We start from the raw sequence: 17694 nt of genomic DNA on the forward strand, positions 1-17694 counted from the left end.
GCAGCTCTGCCCTTCACCCTGGTGTTCGGGCCACCCCTGAGTGGGCTGGAGTGCAGGCCCCATCTGCGGCCAGCCATGTCCCTCACACTGAGCTGACCAATGGAGAACCGGGCTGGGAATTCTTCCTTCCCCATCATCTGGTCCCAAGGGGATCCCCCTGCAGCCCCAGGTGTGAGCCGAGGGACAGGCCTTGGAAAGCAGTGGTGGATGACACAGGGTCAGGACAACCTGCTTGTTTGACCTGGAATGCTCCACGTCCATCCTTGAATGCATTGCTGCTGGACTAAACTGTCAACCGAAAGACAAACACACAACGCAAGAGCTGTGAGATCTGTAGGAGCCTTGTGATCCAGCCTGCTGAGCAAGCAGAAGAACAAAGAAATGCTATGCTTCCCTGATGGCCAGGCGGCTCCAAGAAGTCTGCAATCTGCCTTCACCCTCAAATCTCAAATCTTCCCGCTTCCCCTTTTCCCTTCGCACAAAAGAAGCCCAAATTCTACCCCGAATTAAGATGGTTCTTTAGGAACCATCTTCTTGGTTTGCTGGTTTCTGAATAAAGTCACTATTTCTTCCCCATCAAAAATAAAATAAAATTTAAAAATTTAAAAAAATTAAAAAAAAAACCCAAGGCTTCCCAGGGTAGGCAGGGCATTCATGATGGGTGTGCATATATTGGCGAATCCCTATGGCAGTGGTGGCTGTGCTCCTTCCTCCTTGGGCTTAGTTGGGGTGGGAGGATGGGAGGTGGGGAGCAGAACCTCCTGCAGGTAGCTTGGGGGACCCAAGAGCAGAAGGGACCAGTACTTTATTTCCTGGGAAGACCCCAGGGGGACATTAAGACCTCAAGAAAGAAACGGCTATGCGGTGGATGGAGACAGATGAGCTTGTGTGTCAGGCTCTGTCCTAGGTGCTTGACATTTACGACTCATACAATCCTCAGAACAACCCTTTGAGGAAGGTACTACCACTGATTCTTATTATTAGTGGTAGTTACGTTCTAGAAAGTCTCCACAAGCCCTGAATTCGTGAATAGTAAACTACTGCTCTGAGGGGAAATACAGTGTTAAGTTCCTGTGAGCCTCTAGTCTCATTTTCATCAACTGATCAACATACAACCTTGTTTTACGTGTGTTTCTGCTTAAAGATATCTTATTTAATATACGGTAGTTTCATTAACATGGAACCCATGGCTAACAGCACTATAACCCACACCTGAACAAAACTTATTAAACATATTTTCTCCATAAGACACATCACAACGTTCTTGCACTTATGAATCCGAGACAGTGCTTTCAGCATCACATTTAGGGCTGCTGTAAATAGTGAAATCACCAAAAAAAAATGCAAAGAAAAAAATTGGCACTAAATATACCAGTAAAGGGACATCTGTTTACAGTGTGAGAATCAAAACAAGAAGTCAGAGTGTCACCTTGATCAACCACAGCCGGGAACAAGCACATGGGGCAACTCAAAATTTTTCTCCTGCACTCTGCAGATGCCTGCAATGATCTCAAACAAGCCGCAAGTATTGATTTTGACGGCACAAGTAAATTTTAGTGAGCAGATGACTTCACATACACAGAATCCATGAATAACGAGGATCAACTGTATTTTTATCTCTATTTTAGAGACAAGGAAATCAGAGCACGGAGAGTTTGCAGCTCACAGAGCTCCCCTCATACGGGCAGGCGTGGGAAGAGCAGAATGGCATGGGGGTGGAGGGAGCCGAGAATCCCTGGGTTCTGAAGGGGCCCTGAAGACAAGGATGAGAGCGAATGCAACTGTGACCAGTTTAGCCTGACCACTGAGACACTGTGGGACCAGCGACAGCCCAGTAAATGCCAGTGTGAACACATGATGCTAAAACCCAGATCCTCCCTGCCCTGAAACCTTTCTACTCTAAGCTCTCAGAATTTAGATGCAACCCTTGGGGAAAGGGGTGGGAGAATAAATATTCCAAAGGGACTGACACTAAGTTTTCTCCATCCTGTGCCAATGGGGCTTAACACAGACGCAATTAAATTAAGTTTGGGGTTTGGGATTCACACCCATTTCAGACATGAAGATTCACCCAACATTTTCCATTACTGAGCATCGGTTATGCTGTAGGCTAAGAAATTTGCAGCAAAGCAATGCCAGAATCATATACTTCTTAATCAAACACACGCACGCAGAGAACTGGGGGAGTGTCTGCCCCAGAGGGTAAGAGCACTGAGACCGCACTTTGTGTTCCCGTGAAAGCTGCTGACATGTCTAATGCAATAATGGTTCCCATAAAAGCATTCACCTTATCTCAACATTTTCTAAAGGCAAGTTTCTTGATTTGAGTCTATGAATGACTACTGCTACCCTAATTCAGAGAAGGTTCTTGAAACTTCTCATTTTCTGACATGACATGTAAAATCTGACTCCTGTTCGTGCTTAAGGATTAGAAATAGTCAAGTCATTAATTGGCCCGATTCTGGAGCCATTTGTGGCTTCCATGAGTTTTCTTTAAGTCTGCAGAACTAATATTTTAGTTCTGAGTTGCAACAGCTCATTTTACTCTAAGGTAAATTGTTGAGCACTTTGCAAAATGCTTTAACTCCTCCTAATGGTGACCAAACAACATGGAGCACCTACGCTAGAGTGAAAATGCTCAGGACTAAGTCACGAGCTGGATCAGGCAGCCCTGGTGGACACGGCAGGTCCTCTCGGCACCCCCGTCCCAGTCCTTTCTCCAGCAGCCGCTGCGGTGACCAGGTCTGAGCTAGCCTGGGCCCTCTTTGCTCAGGTACCTTGCCCTGAGGGAACCCACACTCAGGTGGGGCAGCACTCACACAAGGGAGGTTAAAACCCATGGGATCACCCTTGGCCGGCGGAGACTGGAGCCAGTGCATTCAGCTCCCCCACTTGATCCTCCCAGCTGGAGAGTTCCGAGACGCACTTCATAAGGCTCCTTGGAGGGTCCTGGTGAGATAGAGGCAGCCCCTGAGAGCAAAGGCCAACTCTGTAATGCTTCCTGTACTGGCCTGTTCTGCTCCCCCCATTCGCTCACTCTCAACCTCTGGAATCCTTTCCCCGATAAGCTATGTGCGTACAGACCTTCCCTGGGGCTCAGCTTTGAGGGGAATCCAAACAAAAGCATGACCCAGGTCTTTGGTTGGCTGGCTGGCTGGCTGGCTATTTGGCTTCTGCCCCTAGTCTAGTCTACCGCTACTCAGCTCTGTGACCTTGGGTTAGTCACTTACCTCTCGGCAACACAGCTTCCTCATAGGTAAAATGAGGAGGTTAAAATAGAATATTGGTCTCATCAATATTTCTTCAGCCTATTCCCAGAACTATTCTAAGCACTGGTGATACAGCAACAAACAGGAAAGATAATATTCCTGTCTTCAGAGAGCTTATATGTTGGCTATAGAGGCAGACAGTAAACAACAAACAAATGAACAAATAACATATTATCAGGTAATCAGGAACACATCACTGAGGAGGGGCTATGTGACCAGATTGTAACAAAGAGTGAAAGCAAACCAAGCTGGCCAATTGGTATCTGGGGAAAGATTTCTGGCAGACAACAAGTCAGGGGAAAATGCCCTCAGGGGCTCCCTTCTCTAACCTGCCTTTGAGATTCTTTGAGAGGTAGGTGCTGAAATGGGAAAAGAGATGGCTGTTTGGAGACATTAACTGTTTTTTTTTTTTTTAATTGCAGTTTTTTTTTTTTTTAAAGAAATTCACGTCCTTTATTTATTTATTTATTTATTTATTTATGGCTGTGTTGGGTCTTCGTTTCTGTGCGAGGGCTTTCTCTAGTTGCGGCAAGTGAGGACCACTTCATCGCGGTGCACGGGCCTCTCACCATCGCGGCCTCTCTTGTTGCGGAGCACAGGCTCCAGACGCGCAGGCTCAGTAATTGTGGCTCACGGGCCCAGTTGCTCCGTGGCATGTGGGATCTTCCCAGACCAGGGCTCGAACCCGTGTCCCCTGCATTGGCAGGCAGATTCTCAACCACTGCGCCACCAGGGAAGCCCCATTAACTGTTTTGCCCTAAGTTTTTCACGTCACCCTCAAAGTTGAAGTTTCTGTATCCTGGCTTCTGCTCTGGCCACATCCTCTCCAAGCTGCCTGAGTGAGGCGATATGAAAGTTCACCGGGGGCAGAAACTTCAAAGGGAACCCAGCTGATGAAAGAAATCCACTCATGCAGCAATGAGTCCTAAAGGAGAAGTTAAAACCGACTCTAACATGAAACGTGGCTTCTTTCCACTTGTATAGGTTTGGTCAAAGGGGCCCATATCTGAAATTTATTTTTAGGACTCATTTTGTTAGTTCTTAATTATTTCTAATCTGAGCACTTGTTTCACTAGCATTTTAATGCATACTTTGAAGTATTAAAGAAACAGAAAAATCAAAAGAGGCTGAGCCTAAGAAGTTACCCATTCTTCTTCCAAAGATGTACATGGGGCAAGTTTCTCACTGAGTCATTATATACAAATAAAACTTTCACAGGTCCGGCGGGAATGGAGGAAATCTAGTACATATAAACATTTGGTGTTGAATCCTTTTAAATGGTTTCTTGCTCTGGACCTGGGACCATTTGCCAGGATACTAATAAGTAGCATTGTGTAGAGATTCACACCGCTGTGAGGAAACAAAAGTTCAGAAATACTAAGGCGACTCAGCAGGAGGAGCCAGGATGTGAACTGGGACGGCCTTTACCATCATGTCTGGTCCCAGCCTCCTGTGGTGGGATGGAGCCCGCTGCTAAGGAGAGCAAGGCCTTGGGTTAATTTAGCAACATAGTCTTGGTGAGAAGCATTCTGACACAAGGCAGGAATCTCCTTCTGGTGAGTGTGGGTTCCACAGCCTTAGATGCACCCAAAGGTGAAGGCATGGGGTGAAGGGATGAGGGTGGATCCACTAAACACAGCATAGCTACCACATTCGCCAGGGATGGAGGGCAGATAGAGTTACCCTCACACATAAGAGACAGAAGAAGCTGGAGGACTAAAATGTCCTTCTGGAAGCCAGTAGGGTCTTTTCTTAAAAAAAAAAATCAGAAATATGCTGGAAAATATTTTGGCAGTGAACCCTTTGACACTTACTCACAAAGCATTTGGAATTGTTGGGCCTGGACTACAGCTCTGAAATAAGTAAAAAAGAATTTCGGGCTTCCCTGGTGGCACAGTGGTTGAGAATCCGCCTGCCAATGCAGGGGACACGGGTTCGAGCCCTGGTCTGGGAAGATCCCACATGCCGTGGAGCAACTAGGCCCGTGAGCCACAACTACTGAGCCTGCGCTCCGCAACAAGAGAGACCGTGACAGTGAGAGGCCCGCGCACCGCGATGAAGAGTGGCCCCTGCTTGCCGCAACTAGAGAAAGCCCTCGCACAGAAACGAAGACCCAACACAGCCATAAATAAATAAATAAATAAATAATAATTAAAGGTGCTAATAATTAAAAAAAAAAAAAGAATTTCAATTTACTCGAATGATTGGATTCCTCAGGTAAATGATATCTTGCTGATGATGAAAATCAAAATGGGCCCTAAAACTGAACATGACTTTATTATAAAATGCTTGTTTCAAGCAGAATGTTATAGACATCTCTTTGCCAAGTTCAAGTAAATTCGGGAGGTCTGGCATGTATGCAAAAACTAAGCAAAGTGATAATGCACTGCTCATTATTTTTCTCTCCATTTTTTAATGTGGTCTACCATTCAGAGCAAGGACACCACAGTGGGGTCACACATCCATGTTTAACTCAACAGAATTCAACGATTCACACTTTAAAAAGAGGGAGAGAGAGAGAGCAAGAAAGATAAAAAGAACATTTTAAATAATATGGGTTATCCTATCTGCTATTCTGTGAATCGAGCCCATGTCCAGAAGTAAACACTAAAGAGGAGATGAATCTGCAGATGTATTTACCTGTATCCATCACTATGCAGATCTATATACACAAAACGAGGTCTACTGTATTTTATGAATGATCTGAGAGGTGTTTACAAATAATGTGGACTCTCTGTGATTATCACTTAAGCAGGGACTTTAGAATCAAAACCTTAAATAAGGTGAGACTTACTTGTTTTATACGAGGAAGGTATTTTAAGTTGTTTTTTTCTAGTAGAGGAAAGAACTTGCTTTGAGCCATCCACACACCCTCGGGGGTCCCCCTATAGCCAGAGACAGTTGACTGAGGTTCATGCTGGTCAAGAGACAAAGCAAGGTAACTAAATAAGCATATTCATCCGATCGCTGCAATTTGTAAAACTGCCCGAAATACAAGCAGGGTTATAAAACCTAGAGTCTCTTTTTACATAGCTAACACTTCTAAGTGTCTGCTAATGGCAAGGCAATGAGTTGGAAGCCATGGGAGTTTGCAGGTGAATCTTCATGTTTTTACAAATCTTGTAGTTTACAAATCTTGTAGAAGAGACGGATAAATCCACTGTGAGTTATAATTCAGGAGAGAATGTGAATATAACAAATGTGATCAGGTAAAAGTGTGAATATGACTTTCAAATGTAACTACCTCTTCATTATTCACTAAGAGATTGCGATTTGGAAGCTCTGGCTGTCACTTTCTTACAATAGTCTTGGTCTTTAATTGTTCTCATGAGGCTAATACTCAATTGTGTTTGTATTCTATGTGGTAGCTACTAGTTTTGGCCTATTCAGTATTAATAACTACCCCTTCCTCCTGGCTAACAGAACCCCAATTTGATTCAGGGATATGCTCCCCACCCCCCAAAATACCCTCTCTTTTTTCCAACCTCCCAGGCCCCTGGGTGCTCATGTGACCTAATTCTGCCCCATGGCAAAAAAGCAGAAGTCTGTGGGGTTCTAGGAAAGCTTTTGCTTTCTTCATTAAAAGACATATGTTGAAGCCCTAACCCCCAAAGTGACCATATTTGGAGACAGGGCCTTTAAGGAGCTAATTAAGATTAAATGAGGTCATAAGAGTGGGGCCTTAATCCATAGGACTGGGGTCCTGATAAGAGGAAGAAGCGGTACCAGGAGTGCACGCACAGAGGAAAGGCCGTGTGAGACCACAGCGAGAAGATGGCCGGGAGCGAGCCAAGAAGAGAGATCTCACCAGAAACCAACCCTCCTGGCACCTTGATCTTGGCCTTCCAGCCTCCAGAACTGTGAGAACATAATTTCTGTACTTTAAGCCCCCCAGTCTGTGGTATTCAGTTATGGCAGCCCAAGCAGACCACATAGGCCACAGGGGAAGTAAAATTCAGGCTATGTGTATGGTGAACTGTAGCCTCCGCTATCTCTTCCTGCGGGAATTATCCATTTCATTGACACCTGATGAACTTTTGTGCTTTGATTATGCTGTGGGTGGAGCCTCTGACCAAATTAGAAATTAAGTTTGCCTGCAATCTGGAAGAGAATTGAGGGGCCTTCTCTCTAGGAAGTGGGTAGAAGAAAGTTTCTAAGCAGCTTTGATTTCCAAAGGGAGAAAAGGGGGAAGGGAATTTCAGTGTGAGTAAAGCCCCAGAAGCTGGAAAGGAAAGGGCAGTCTCCTTGGTTTGTTCCATTAATATTCACTTTGAGCACCTACAATATGCCAAGCAGTGGTGGCGGTACAGGGATACAGTGAGTAAAACAGACCTGGATTCTGCCCCTGGGAACACGCTGGGGAACTGCTCAGAGCACAGAGGATGTGGCGGGAGTAACGGGAAACGAAGCTTGAAGTGTAGGGTGGGAACAGATTGTGGGGAGTTTGAACCCTGTCCAGGAATGTGATCTTGATTCAGTAGGCAAATGGGGAGTGATGAAATAAAATTCATATTTTATGGCAAGACGAGAAAAATTTAAACATAAAATGTTCTCTCTGCCCATTTGGGCCTCCATCCTCCCCTTCAGTGTGCATCGTGCATCTGTATTATACATTAACCAGACCGCTGTATAAGACACAGGAATACTTGCTCGATAAGGAGCAATTTTCTCCTGGCACCAGCAAGGTAACCCCTTAGGAGATAACATTCCTTTCTTAATCCTGTAAGTGGTCACGATGACCCACTACTCACCTTGTAATGTGCAGATCTGGACTATGTAAACTGTCAATACGTCATCTGATGTATAACTCTTTGTCTCAGATCTAACTGTGCTCTGACCTCTAATGGGAGGAACAGTTTTAGAGCTCTCTGAGAGACTGTCTCCCGGTTTATAATCTTCAGGTTGGCTTGACTGAAATTCTCTATTTCTTTCTTAGATTGACTGTCGATTAATTCATAATTTTTCAACAGGAGCCACTGCAGGTCATTGAACAGGAAAGTGCCCGGTCATAGCTGTCTTTTAGGAATATGAAGCTGGAAGCTACGTGTTGTTTCAGTTGGAATAGGAAGAAATTAGACACTGGAAAATCAGTTAAAGGATAAGTACGAAAGATACAGTGAAAGCCTAAACCCAGGTCACGTTTGCTGAGACCACTATACACTAGTATCAGTAGAAAACTTCGAGACATTTTATCGAACTCAATAGAAATACTACCATGTGTTAACCTTGGAAAAGTTCCCAAAATACAGGGCTCAGTCTTCTAACACAGAGGCAGCAAAGCAGAGGTTGTTTGGCCAAGACTAACACTGATGTAAGCCGGGAAGGAGTGGCCATATTGCCCAAAGTACTTAGAGCAATAAGACTCTCAATGTGTCAGGTTCAAAAGCCAAGAAGTCTCCCATGATGTTGTTGTAAGTAATTTGCAGATTACGATAAAGCAGCAGGAACTGTGGGATTTCAGTTAGGAAGATGCAGTTTGAATCTCTATTCTGGGACCTTCTAGCTGTAGACAGGGGGCTCGGGGGCCCCACAGACGGGCTGGACTCTTGCTCTCTGTCTGCCCTGGAGCATGGAGGAAATACCCTCTGCTGGGCAGCCCCATCCTTCCAGGGCTCACCAGCCAAATATTTGCTCTAACAACAAATTACTGAGCCAACGGCTTCCGTGCAGGTGCCGCTCTGGGCTGCGGAGACACAAACTGGACAAAACTCAAGATTTTGCTTTTCATGGGACCTACCTGGCCATGGGAGGAGACAGAATATGTTAAAACATAAAATATATTGGCTGGGCGATGAAGACAATCAAATAGAGTCCCCACGAGTAGACACAGAAATGCTCCCAGGCCAGGATCATGCTGTCATCTTGTGCATGACACCCCAGTCCTAGAAAAGTCCTAACTGGAGCTCTATAAATTCATGCTGAACATCAGTAGCATTGCTCTAAATGAAGGACCCAACAGCAACCAAAGGAAGCCGGCAATGGCCCCAAGAAATGGAGAGAGCCTTCCGTTGTCCTCCTGGCATGGCCTTTTCCAAACCAGGAGGTTGAGGAAATGCTAACTCTTTATACAACTAAGAAACCTTTAAGACTTGGGGCTTTTTATTTGCTTGGTTTGTTTCTATTTTTGTTTTTAAATGTGATTCTTGGGATACTTGCCACAGAATCATCTGGGGTAGTCATTAAAAATGCAAATTTCTAGGCCTCACCTCAAACCCACTGAATCAAAATAACTGGAGGAGGGGCCCAAGAAGCTGCATTTTTAACAAGCTCCTAAGTAATGCTGATGCTGCATATAACCGATTAAAAAATAAAACAAAACAAAAAATAAAGTCAAGTCTACAAGGCCTCTTTTCATTTTAGTTGTAAAGGTCTCCACAAATGGCTCTTCAGAAAGCTCTTGTATAAACTTCCTTTGCAAAAACTCCACAGCCTGGTCACAAGAGAAATGCACTGGAGGACAGAGCCCGCGTGATGGGAGCAGTCCATCAACGGATCCATTCATTGAAAAAGTCTGAGTGCTGAGACACTGGATGGCTTCAGTGGTAGAGCCTCCCTATCTGGGGAGCCGAAGGATAGACTTTCTGGAATATTCCCTACCTGTGAAGAGGGCATGGTAGTGGAGGCCCCTCTCCTTATCTCGATGGGTGCAGACATCAAATAAGTAGGCTTTGATAGGCCCATCAATGAAGTCAGCAGCAAAATCAAAGAGAACCACACCTATCATGGTGATGCTGATGGCCCAAATCAGCTTCGTCCTTGGGTCAGCAATCAAAGCTAAAAGAGAAACAAACATTGGTCTCCTAAATCCTGGTTTAGAATGATCCGCATTTTTATTTCCACCCAGACCTCCTGTCATCAAATTATTTCCCTTTACTTTCATTTTGCTTTGCTTTTCCAAATAAGAAACAGCTTCATTATTTTTTCAAGTTTTAAAAATGATGCAGCGAATGTCCAGAAAAGGCAGCTCTCTAGAGACAGAAAGGAGACTGAGCAGTTGCCTAGGACCGTCAGGGAGAAGGAACTGGGGAGTGACTGCTAACGGTTACCAGGTTTCTTTCTGGTCGGGGGGATGAAAATGTTGTGTAATTAGATAGTGATGATGGTTATACAACCTTGAGAATGTATGAAAAAGCACTGAGTTGTACACTTTTAGATGGTGACTTTTATGGTATGTGAATCATCTCTTTAAATAAAGCTGTTTAAAAAAAGTATACATGCTGATTGTAAACCATTCCAACCATACAGAAAAGCTGGGGAGATGCTTCTAGATCCCAGCCCCTAGATCTGGTCATCCTTCAGACACCCCTTTACGCACTAACGTAGAGAGGTGTGCACCTGTGCCCTTATGCAGTGCTTCTCAAACTTCAGAGTGTGTAACCACCACTTGGACAACTTGTTAGAACAGATTGCTGGGCTCCACCTCCTGTGAATCTCCTGCGATTCATCAGTAGGTGGAAGGTGGGGCCTCTAGCAGCCCCCCACTGAGGCTGATGCTGCAGGCCGGCCCCAGGGACCGGTTCTGTGGATGACAATTTTTCCACGACGGGGAGTGGGGGGTGGAGACGGTTCAGGCGGTAATGCGAGCGATGGGGGGGGATGGTTCGGGGGGTGACAGGAGCCACGGGGAGCGGCAGATGAGGCTTCGCTCGCTGGCCCCCCTGCTTACCTCCTGCTGTGCGGCCCGGTTCCCGACAGGCCGTGGACCAGCACCGGTCCGTGGCCCGGGGGTTGGGGACTCCTGGGTTGGAGGACTCTCCTTTGAGGATCACTGACTAAAGGGATCGTGTTGTATATGAGCGTTTCAGGTGATGAAGAGCAACTTCACAGTGTTAACAGCTAAATAATATTCATCCTATGGCTGTGCCACGGTTCACTGACTCACGCACAACTATTTCCGTTGTTTTCAGTTTATTTTTTAAACTTTAATATGTAATATATGCACCTTTTTTTTTAACATCTTTATTGGAGTATAACTGCTTTACAGTGTTGTGTTAGTTTCTGCCGTATAACAAAGTGAATCAGCTATATGCATATGTATAACCCCATATCCCCTCCCTCTTGTGTCTCCCTCCCATCCTCCTTATCCCACCCTTCTAGGTGATCGCAAAGCACCAAGCTGATCTCCCTGTATGTACCTGTTTTTAAAAATACAGTAAAAAAATAAGTGAAAAATAAGCCTACTCTCCCTCTCTCACCCCAGCCCTTTAGTACTCCTTCCCTATCGGCAACAGTTCTTTTCAGGTTTTTTGTAATTTCTTCCAGAAATGCCCTACATTTATAGATGTATGCCCTCTTTTAAATATATACAAATGATAACTGATTATCCTGTCTCATTATCATCCATTCTGCTAGCCTGAGAGTTAATGCTCAAAAAATGTGTGCTATTTTTAAGTTTAATGATTCTTTTCTCAATGCAATATGTACTACCACCAATTACTGACTAATTGGTGGTGGCTGATTAATGGCTAGAAAAAGTGCTCACCATCAGGTTTATGTCCATAATTTGCAGTGCAAAAATGTCCCCTTGAGCTACCAGGCTGATGCCCTGTACCTATTAAAAGACTCCACAGAAAGCTGTGAACATAATTAACTCTCATCTGGACACAAAGTTACATTTATTGTAAAAATTTATGGAGCCATTTGGCAGCTGGTTAATTTGAGAAAGTACTAAATAAGGTATAATGGGCACAAAAAAACCCCTATAATTGATAAATATGTAAAAATATGTAATTTAATAAAATAGGTAAAAGTATAATCCTATTTTCAAATTCTCACAATTGAAAAATAATGTATCCTGATGTTTCTAAAAGTAAAGGTGCCTAACCACAGAATTTGGGTCACTCAAAGGTGGAAACAGTGTAACTTAGGAGACAGAATTGGTTTATAACCAATTTCTGACTGTGGCGTAGAGAAATCTGCATTCTCCTTTCAGCGAGCTGCATAACAGGACCCTTCTCCCGGCCTGCCCACCTTGTGCTGCCCACTGACCTGATACGATAGCGTCCCCGTTAAGGTACATAGCCATGCCCAGGAGCATCACGACGCCCAGCGTGAGGATGTAGGGTCTCCGCCGCCCCCACCGGGCCCGGCAGTGGTCACTGGCCAGTCCCACCACGGGCTGCAGCAGGAATCCCAGGACAGGGCTCAGGAGCCACACCATGCTGTAGAGACTCTTGGGCAGGCCCACGCTGAGCAGGACTGGGGTCACGTAGGCCGCCTCCACCGCATAGCAAAACTCCCGGCCGAACATGGCCATGCTGTGCATGACCAGGCTCCCCGTGGGTCTCTTGGGCGGCTCCACAGAGCCGAAGGGGCCCTCCTCAGCGAGGGATTTGTAGGTGTGGATGCCAGGCTGCCCACTGCTGTCGCCCATGGCCACTGGGTGAGGAACCAGCCTGCAAGCCCACCACCTCTTGCGTGGCCCTGGGGTTTGCGCTCCCAGCTGGATTTGACGTGGAGCCTGGCTGAGCGGCCAACAGAGATGGTCAGGCTGGGGGAGGGGCTCAAATTCTTTCACGCCTCTAAGATCACAAGTTATGATGAGAAGGAAGGGGGGTGGGGCCTGGAAAGCATGATGGAGATTAGCTGCTGTGAGCCCTCTGGCTCCTTAGAGTGTTTTTCTAAAAGAGTCTTCCTTTGTACTGTTCTCTCTGCTTCTCTCTCTCTCTCTCTCTCTCTCTCTCTCTCTCTCTCCCCCACACACACACACACACACACACACTCTATGACACACAATCACATACAGCTTTGAGACAATAAAGCCCTATAATCCAGATGTTAAGTATGAATGAGTCGATATCTTTTTCTAAACTTTTTCTAGATATAAATATTCTGTCCTCTCCTGAACACAAGTTTTCTACACACACACATATAGTCAATTAACTAGACTTAAAACAGTAGGAGGTTGCCCCTTCCCCTAAATCACTAGCTCTCTCACAGCACTGTGATATTTTCCTTCAATGCACTTAACACACTTCAGATAGTTCATGTTTATTCTCCTTCTCCTCTGTTGGTCTTTGATCCCCTTATGAGCAGTGATCTGGTCTGTTTTGCTCATTATGGCATCTAGCATGATACCTGGCACCTAGTAGGTCCTCAATAAACATTTGCTAAAGGAATTACAGAATGAATAAAGTGTATACACAACATTTTGTAATGCCAGTCAACTGCCTGTTTGCTCAGATCCATTCCCTCCCCCTCATACTATGCTCTATACCATAAGGGACTACATTTCCCAGGTTCCCTTGCTCTCTGGCTTCTAGGTAGATTTGTGCAATCAGAGGCACTGGTGGGAAGACCGGGGGCAGGAGAAAGGAAGAAATCAGGATACTTCCTCCCCTCTCTTTCTCCATCCTGAGATGTCTCTGGCAGTGGCTGCACCTCCACTGTGGGTCCAGCTGCCAACCTTAGCTTCTGGGTCCCTATAACACTACCTTTCCCATCGATCCTGAAGCTATGGGAGTGGTCTTGGCTTCCTGTGGTTGCTCGTATCTGAGTTGCCTCACTGTCCCCTGGGCTTCTCATCTCTTTTATCACCAATGTAATTCTCCATAATAAATTTCCTCTGTTTTAAAGACTCTGAGTGGGTCATATTTTCCTTGTTGGACCTTGAATTCAAATGAAAATTTGAGTGGCAAGGGAAACATGATCTCATAGGAAAGGCCCTAAAAATGGTTTAACAGCAAGACTTGGAGTCAAAACATTTAAGTTTAAATTCTGGCTCTGCCTCCTTCTACCTGTATTTCCCTGAGCAAATCACTTAAAGTGGTATTTCCCAAACTGTGTGCCAAGGTGCCCCAGGGTACCACAGTGAACTCAAAGGGGTATCTCAGGAGATTTAAAAATTTAAAGAGAGTAAACTCAGAAAAACTCAACATCTTTCAGATACTACATGGAGTAAGAATGAAATAGTTCATACTTGTAACATAAGACTGTACTACAATCCTTTCAATGACTTTAGATTTTTGTGAGGCTGGGTTTTCCGCAGCCATGATAAAAAGCAAGTATTGTGGGACTTCCCTGGTGGCGCAGTGGTTAAGAATCTGCCTGCCAATGCAGGGGACACGGGTTTGATCCCTGGTCCGGGAAGATCCCACATGCCGTGGAGCAACTAAGCCCGTGCACCACAACTACTGAGCCTGTGCTCTAGAGCCCGCGAGCCACAACTACTGAAGCCCACGTGCCACAACAACTGAAGCCCACGTGCCTAGAGCCCGTGCTCCGCAACAAGAGAAGCCACCGCAATGAGAAGCCCACGCACCACAATGAAGCGCAGCCCCCGCTCACCACAACTAAAGAAAGCCTGTGCACAGCAATGAAGACCCAATGAAAAAAAAAAAAAAAAAAAGCAAGTACTGTATGAATATCAATGTGGAGCAGAAAACGAGGGTAGTGACATCCAATCTGATTCCAAGGCACGAGAAGCTGCAGTGCCCAACAGGTGCCTATGACCCATTAGTGACTAAGAATGAAATAAGGAGGGAGATCAAGATGGTGGAGTAGGAGGATGTGGAGCTTAACTCCCCCCACAAACACATCAGAAATACAACTACATGTGGAACAATGCTCACAGAAAAGCAACTGGAAACTGGCAGAAGATGTGCTATACAACCAAAGCTGCAAGAAAGATCTCCATGCAACCAGGTAGAATGAAAAAAAAAAAAAAAAAAAGACAAAAAGGCACCAGAAAGGAGAGAGAAAGAATTCCTCAGACAAGCAAAAACTGAAAGAGTTAAGTAATACTAAACCTACCCTAAAAGAAATATTGGAAGGTCTTCTCTAAATAGAAAAGCAAGTAAAGGGGAGCAAGTATAGGAAAGGTAAATATATCAAAGGATTGAAGATCATTTAAAAAAGCCAGTACATAGATTAAAAAAAAAAATTTAAAATTTTGTAAAAGCAATTATAACTACAATGAACAGCAAAAGGATAAACATGAAAATGTAAAATAAGACATCAAAATCATAAAATGTGGGGGAGTGGAGTAAAAAACTGTAGATCTTTTAGAATGTGTTTGCATTTGCATGACTATCAGTTTAAAGCAAGTCGATATAGTTATGGGTCAATATATACTTGAACTCCAGGGTAACCACCAATCAAAAACATAAAATCGATTCACAAAACCAAAAAGAAAGGAACTCAAGCATACTACAAAAGAAAACCATCAAACCACAAAAGGAGAAATAAAAAGAAATGAACACAGAAGAATTCCAAAATCAACTGGAAAGCAAAGTTTAAAATGGCAATAAGTACATACCTATCAATAATTACTTTAAATATCAATGGAATAAATGCTCTGATCAAAAGACAGAGTGGCAGACTAGATTAAAAAAAACAAAAGCCCACCATATGCTGCCTGCAAGAGACTCACTTCAGGAAGAAAGACACAGACTGAAAATGAGGGCATAGAAAAAGATATTTCATGCAAATGGAAATGACAAGAAAGTGGGGTAGCAACACTCATATCAGACAAAATAGACTTTAAAACAAAGGCCATAAAGACAAAGAAGGACATTATATTATGATAAAGGGATCAATACAAGAAGAGGATATTATACTCATTAGCATATATACACCCAGTACAGGAGCATCTAAATATATAAAACAAATACTAACAGACATAAAGGGAGAAATTGACAGGAATACAATAATAGTAGGAGACTTTAACACCTCACTGACATCAAGGAACAGATCATCCAAACAGAAAATCAATAAGGCAACAGAGGTCTTAAATGACACAATAGATTAGTTGGGCTTATTACAGAAAAAAAACAGAATACACATTCTTTTTAAGCACACATGAAACATTCTCTAGGGTAGGTCACAAAACAAGCCTCAACAAATTTAAGAGAATAGAAATTATTTCAAGCATCTTTTCTGACCACAACGGTATGAAACTAGAGATCAACCACTGAAAGAAAAACGAGAAAAGAATGATTACATGGAGACTACACAATATGCTACTAAAAAGCCAATGAGTCAACAATGAAATCAAAGAAGAAATGAGAAAGTATCTCGAGACAAATGAAAATGACGACACAACCTCACAAAATCTATGGGATGCAGCAAAAGCAGTTCTAAGAGGGAAGTTAACAGAGATACAGTCCTTTCTCAAGAAACAAGAAAAATCTCAAATAAACAACCTAACCTACCATCTAAAAGAATTAGAAAAAGAAGAACAAACAAAACCTAAACTCAGCAGAAGGAAGGAAATAATAAAGATCAGAGAGGAAATAAATAAAATAGAGATTTAAAAAACAATAGAAAAAAACCAATTAAACCTAGAGGTGGTTCCTTGAAAGGGTAAACAAAATTGACAAACCAAGAAAAGAGAGAGGACCCAAATAAAATAAGAAATGAAAGAGGAGAAATGATAACTGATAATACAGAAATACAAAAAATTGTAAGAAAATACTACGAACAGTTATATGCCATCAAATTGGACAACCTAGAAGAAATGGACAAGTTTCTAGAAACATACAGCCTACCAAAACTGAGCCAAGAAGAAACAGATAATTTGAACATCACTAGAAGTAAAATAGAACCTATAATTTAAAAACAAACAAACAAACAAACAAAACTCCCTGCAAATAAAAGCCTAGGACTGGACAGCTTCACTGGGGAATTCTACCAAACATACAAATAAGAACTTACACCTAACCTTCTCAAACTACTCCCCAAAATTAAAAAGGAAGGAACATTCCCAAAGTCATTCCAAGTAGCCACCATCACCCTGATACCAAAACCAGGCAAAGACACTACCAAAAAAGAAAATTACAGGACAATATCTTTGATAAATATAGATGCAAAAATCCTCAATGAATATTGGCAAACCGAATCCAACAATACATAAAAAGGATCATACACCACGATCAAGTTGGATTCATTCCAGGGCTGCAAAGATGGTTCAACAAACACAAATCAATGTGATACACCACATTAACAAAAGAAATGACAAAAACCACAGGATCATCTCAATAGACACAGAAAAAGCATTTGACAAAATTCAACATCCATTCATGATAAAAACTCTCACCAAAGTGGGTATAGAGGGAACATATCTCAACATAATAAAAGCACTTAAAACAAACCCACGGCCAACATAATACTCAACAGTGAAAAGCTGAAAGCTTTCTCGCTAAATTCAGGAATAAAACAAGGATGCGCACTCTCACCACTTCTATTCAACATAGTACTGGAAGTCCTACCCACAGCAATCAGACAAGAAAACGAAATAAAAGGTATTCAATTTGGAAGGGAAGAGGTAAAACTGTCACTATTTGGAGATGACATGATACTCTACACAGAGAACCTTAAAGACTCTACACAAAAAACATCAGAACTAATTAATGAATTCAGCAAGGTAGCAGGATACAGATACAGAAATCTGCTGCATTTCTTTGCAGTAACAATGAAATATCAGAAA

General features: G+C 43.4%; 1 protein-coding gene across 3 annotated transcripts in view; it reads right to left on the reverse strand.

The window, feature by feature from the left end:
• The window catches only part of SLC45A2 (solute carrier family 45 member 2), a 33697-nt gene extending 20820 nt beyond the window's left edge, over nt 1-12877 (reverse strand). For 2 of the 3 annotated variants that reach the window (XM_036846867.1, XM_036846865.1), the window contains exons 1-2: nt 12258-12872; nt 9867-10043 (exon numbers count right to left, since the gene is read on the reverse strand). In XM_036846867.1, coding sequence (XP_036702762.1) covers nt 9867-10043; nt 12258-12642 — 562 coding nt within the window. In that variant the 5' untranslated portion in view covers nt 12643-12872. Of the gene's footprint in view, nt 1-9866; nt 10044-12257 lie in introns of all 3 variants that reach the window. The other variant, XM_036846866.1, reaches the window with a different exon arrangement.
• Nucleotides 12878-17694: the final 4817 nt, after the last annotated feature.

This window comes from Balaenoptera musculus, chromosome 3, assembly GCF_009873245.2.
Source record: "Balaenoptera musculus isolate JJ_BM4_2016_0621 chromosome 3, mBalMus1.pri.v3, whole genome shotgun sequence".
NCBI classification, from domain to species: Eukaryota; Metazoa; Chordata; class Mammalia; order Artiodactyla; family Balaenopteridae; genus Balaenoptera; species Balaenoptera musculus.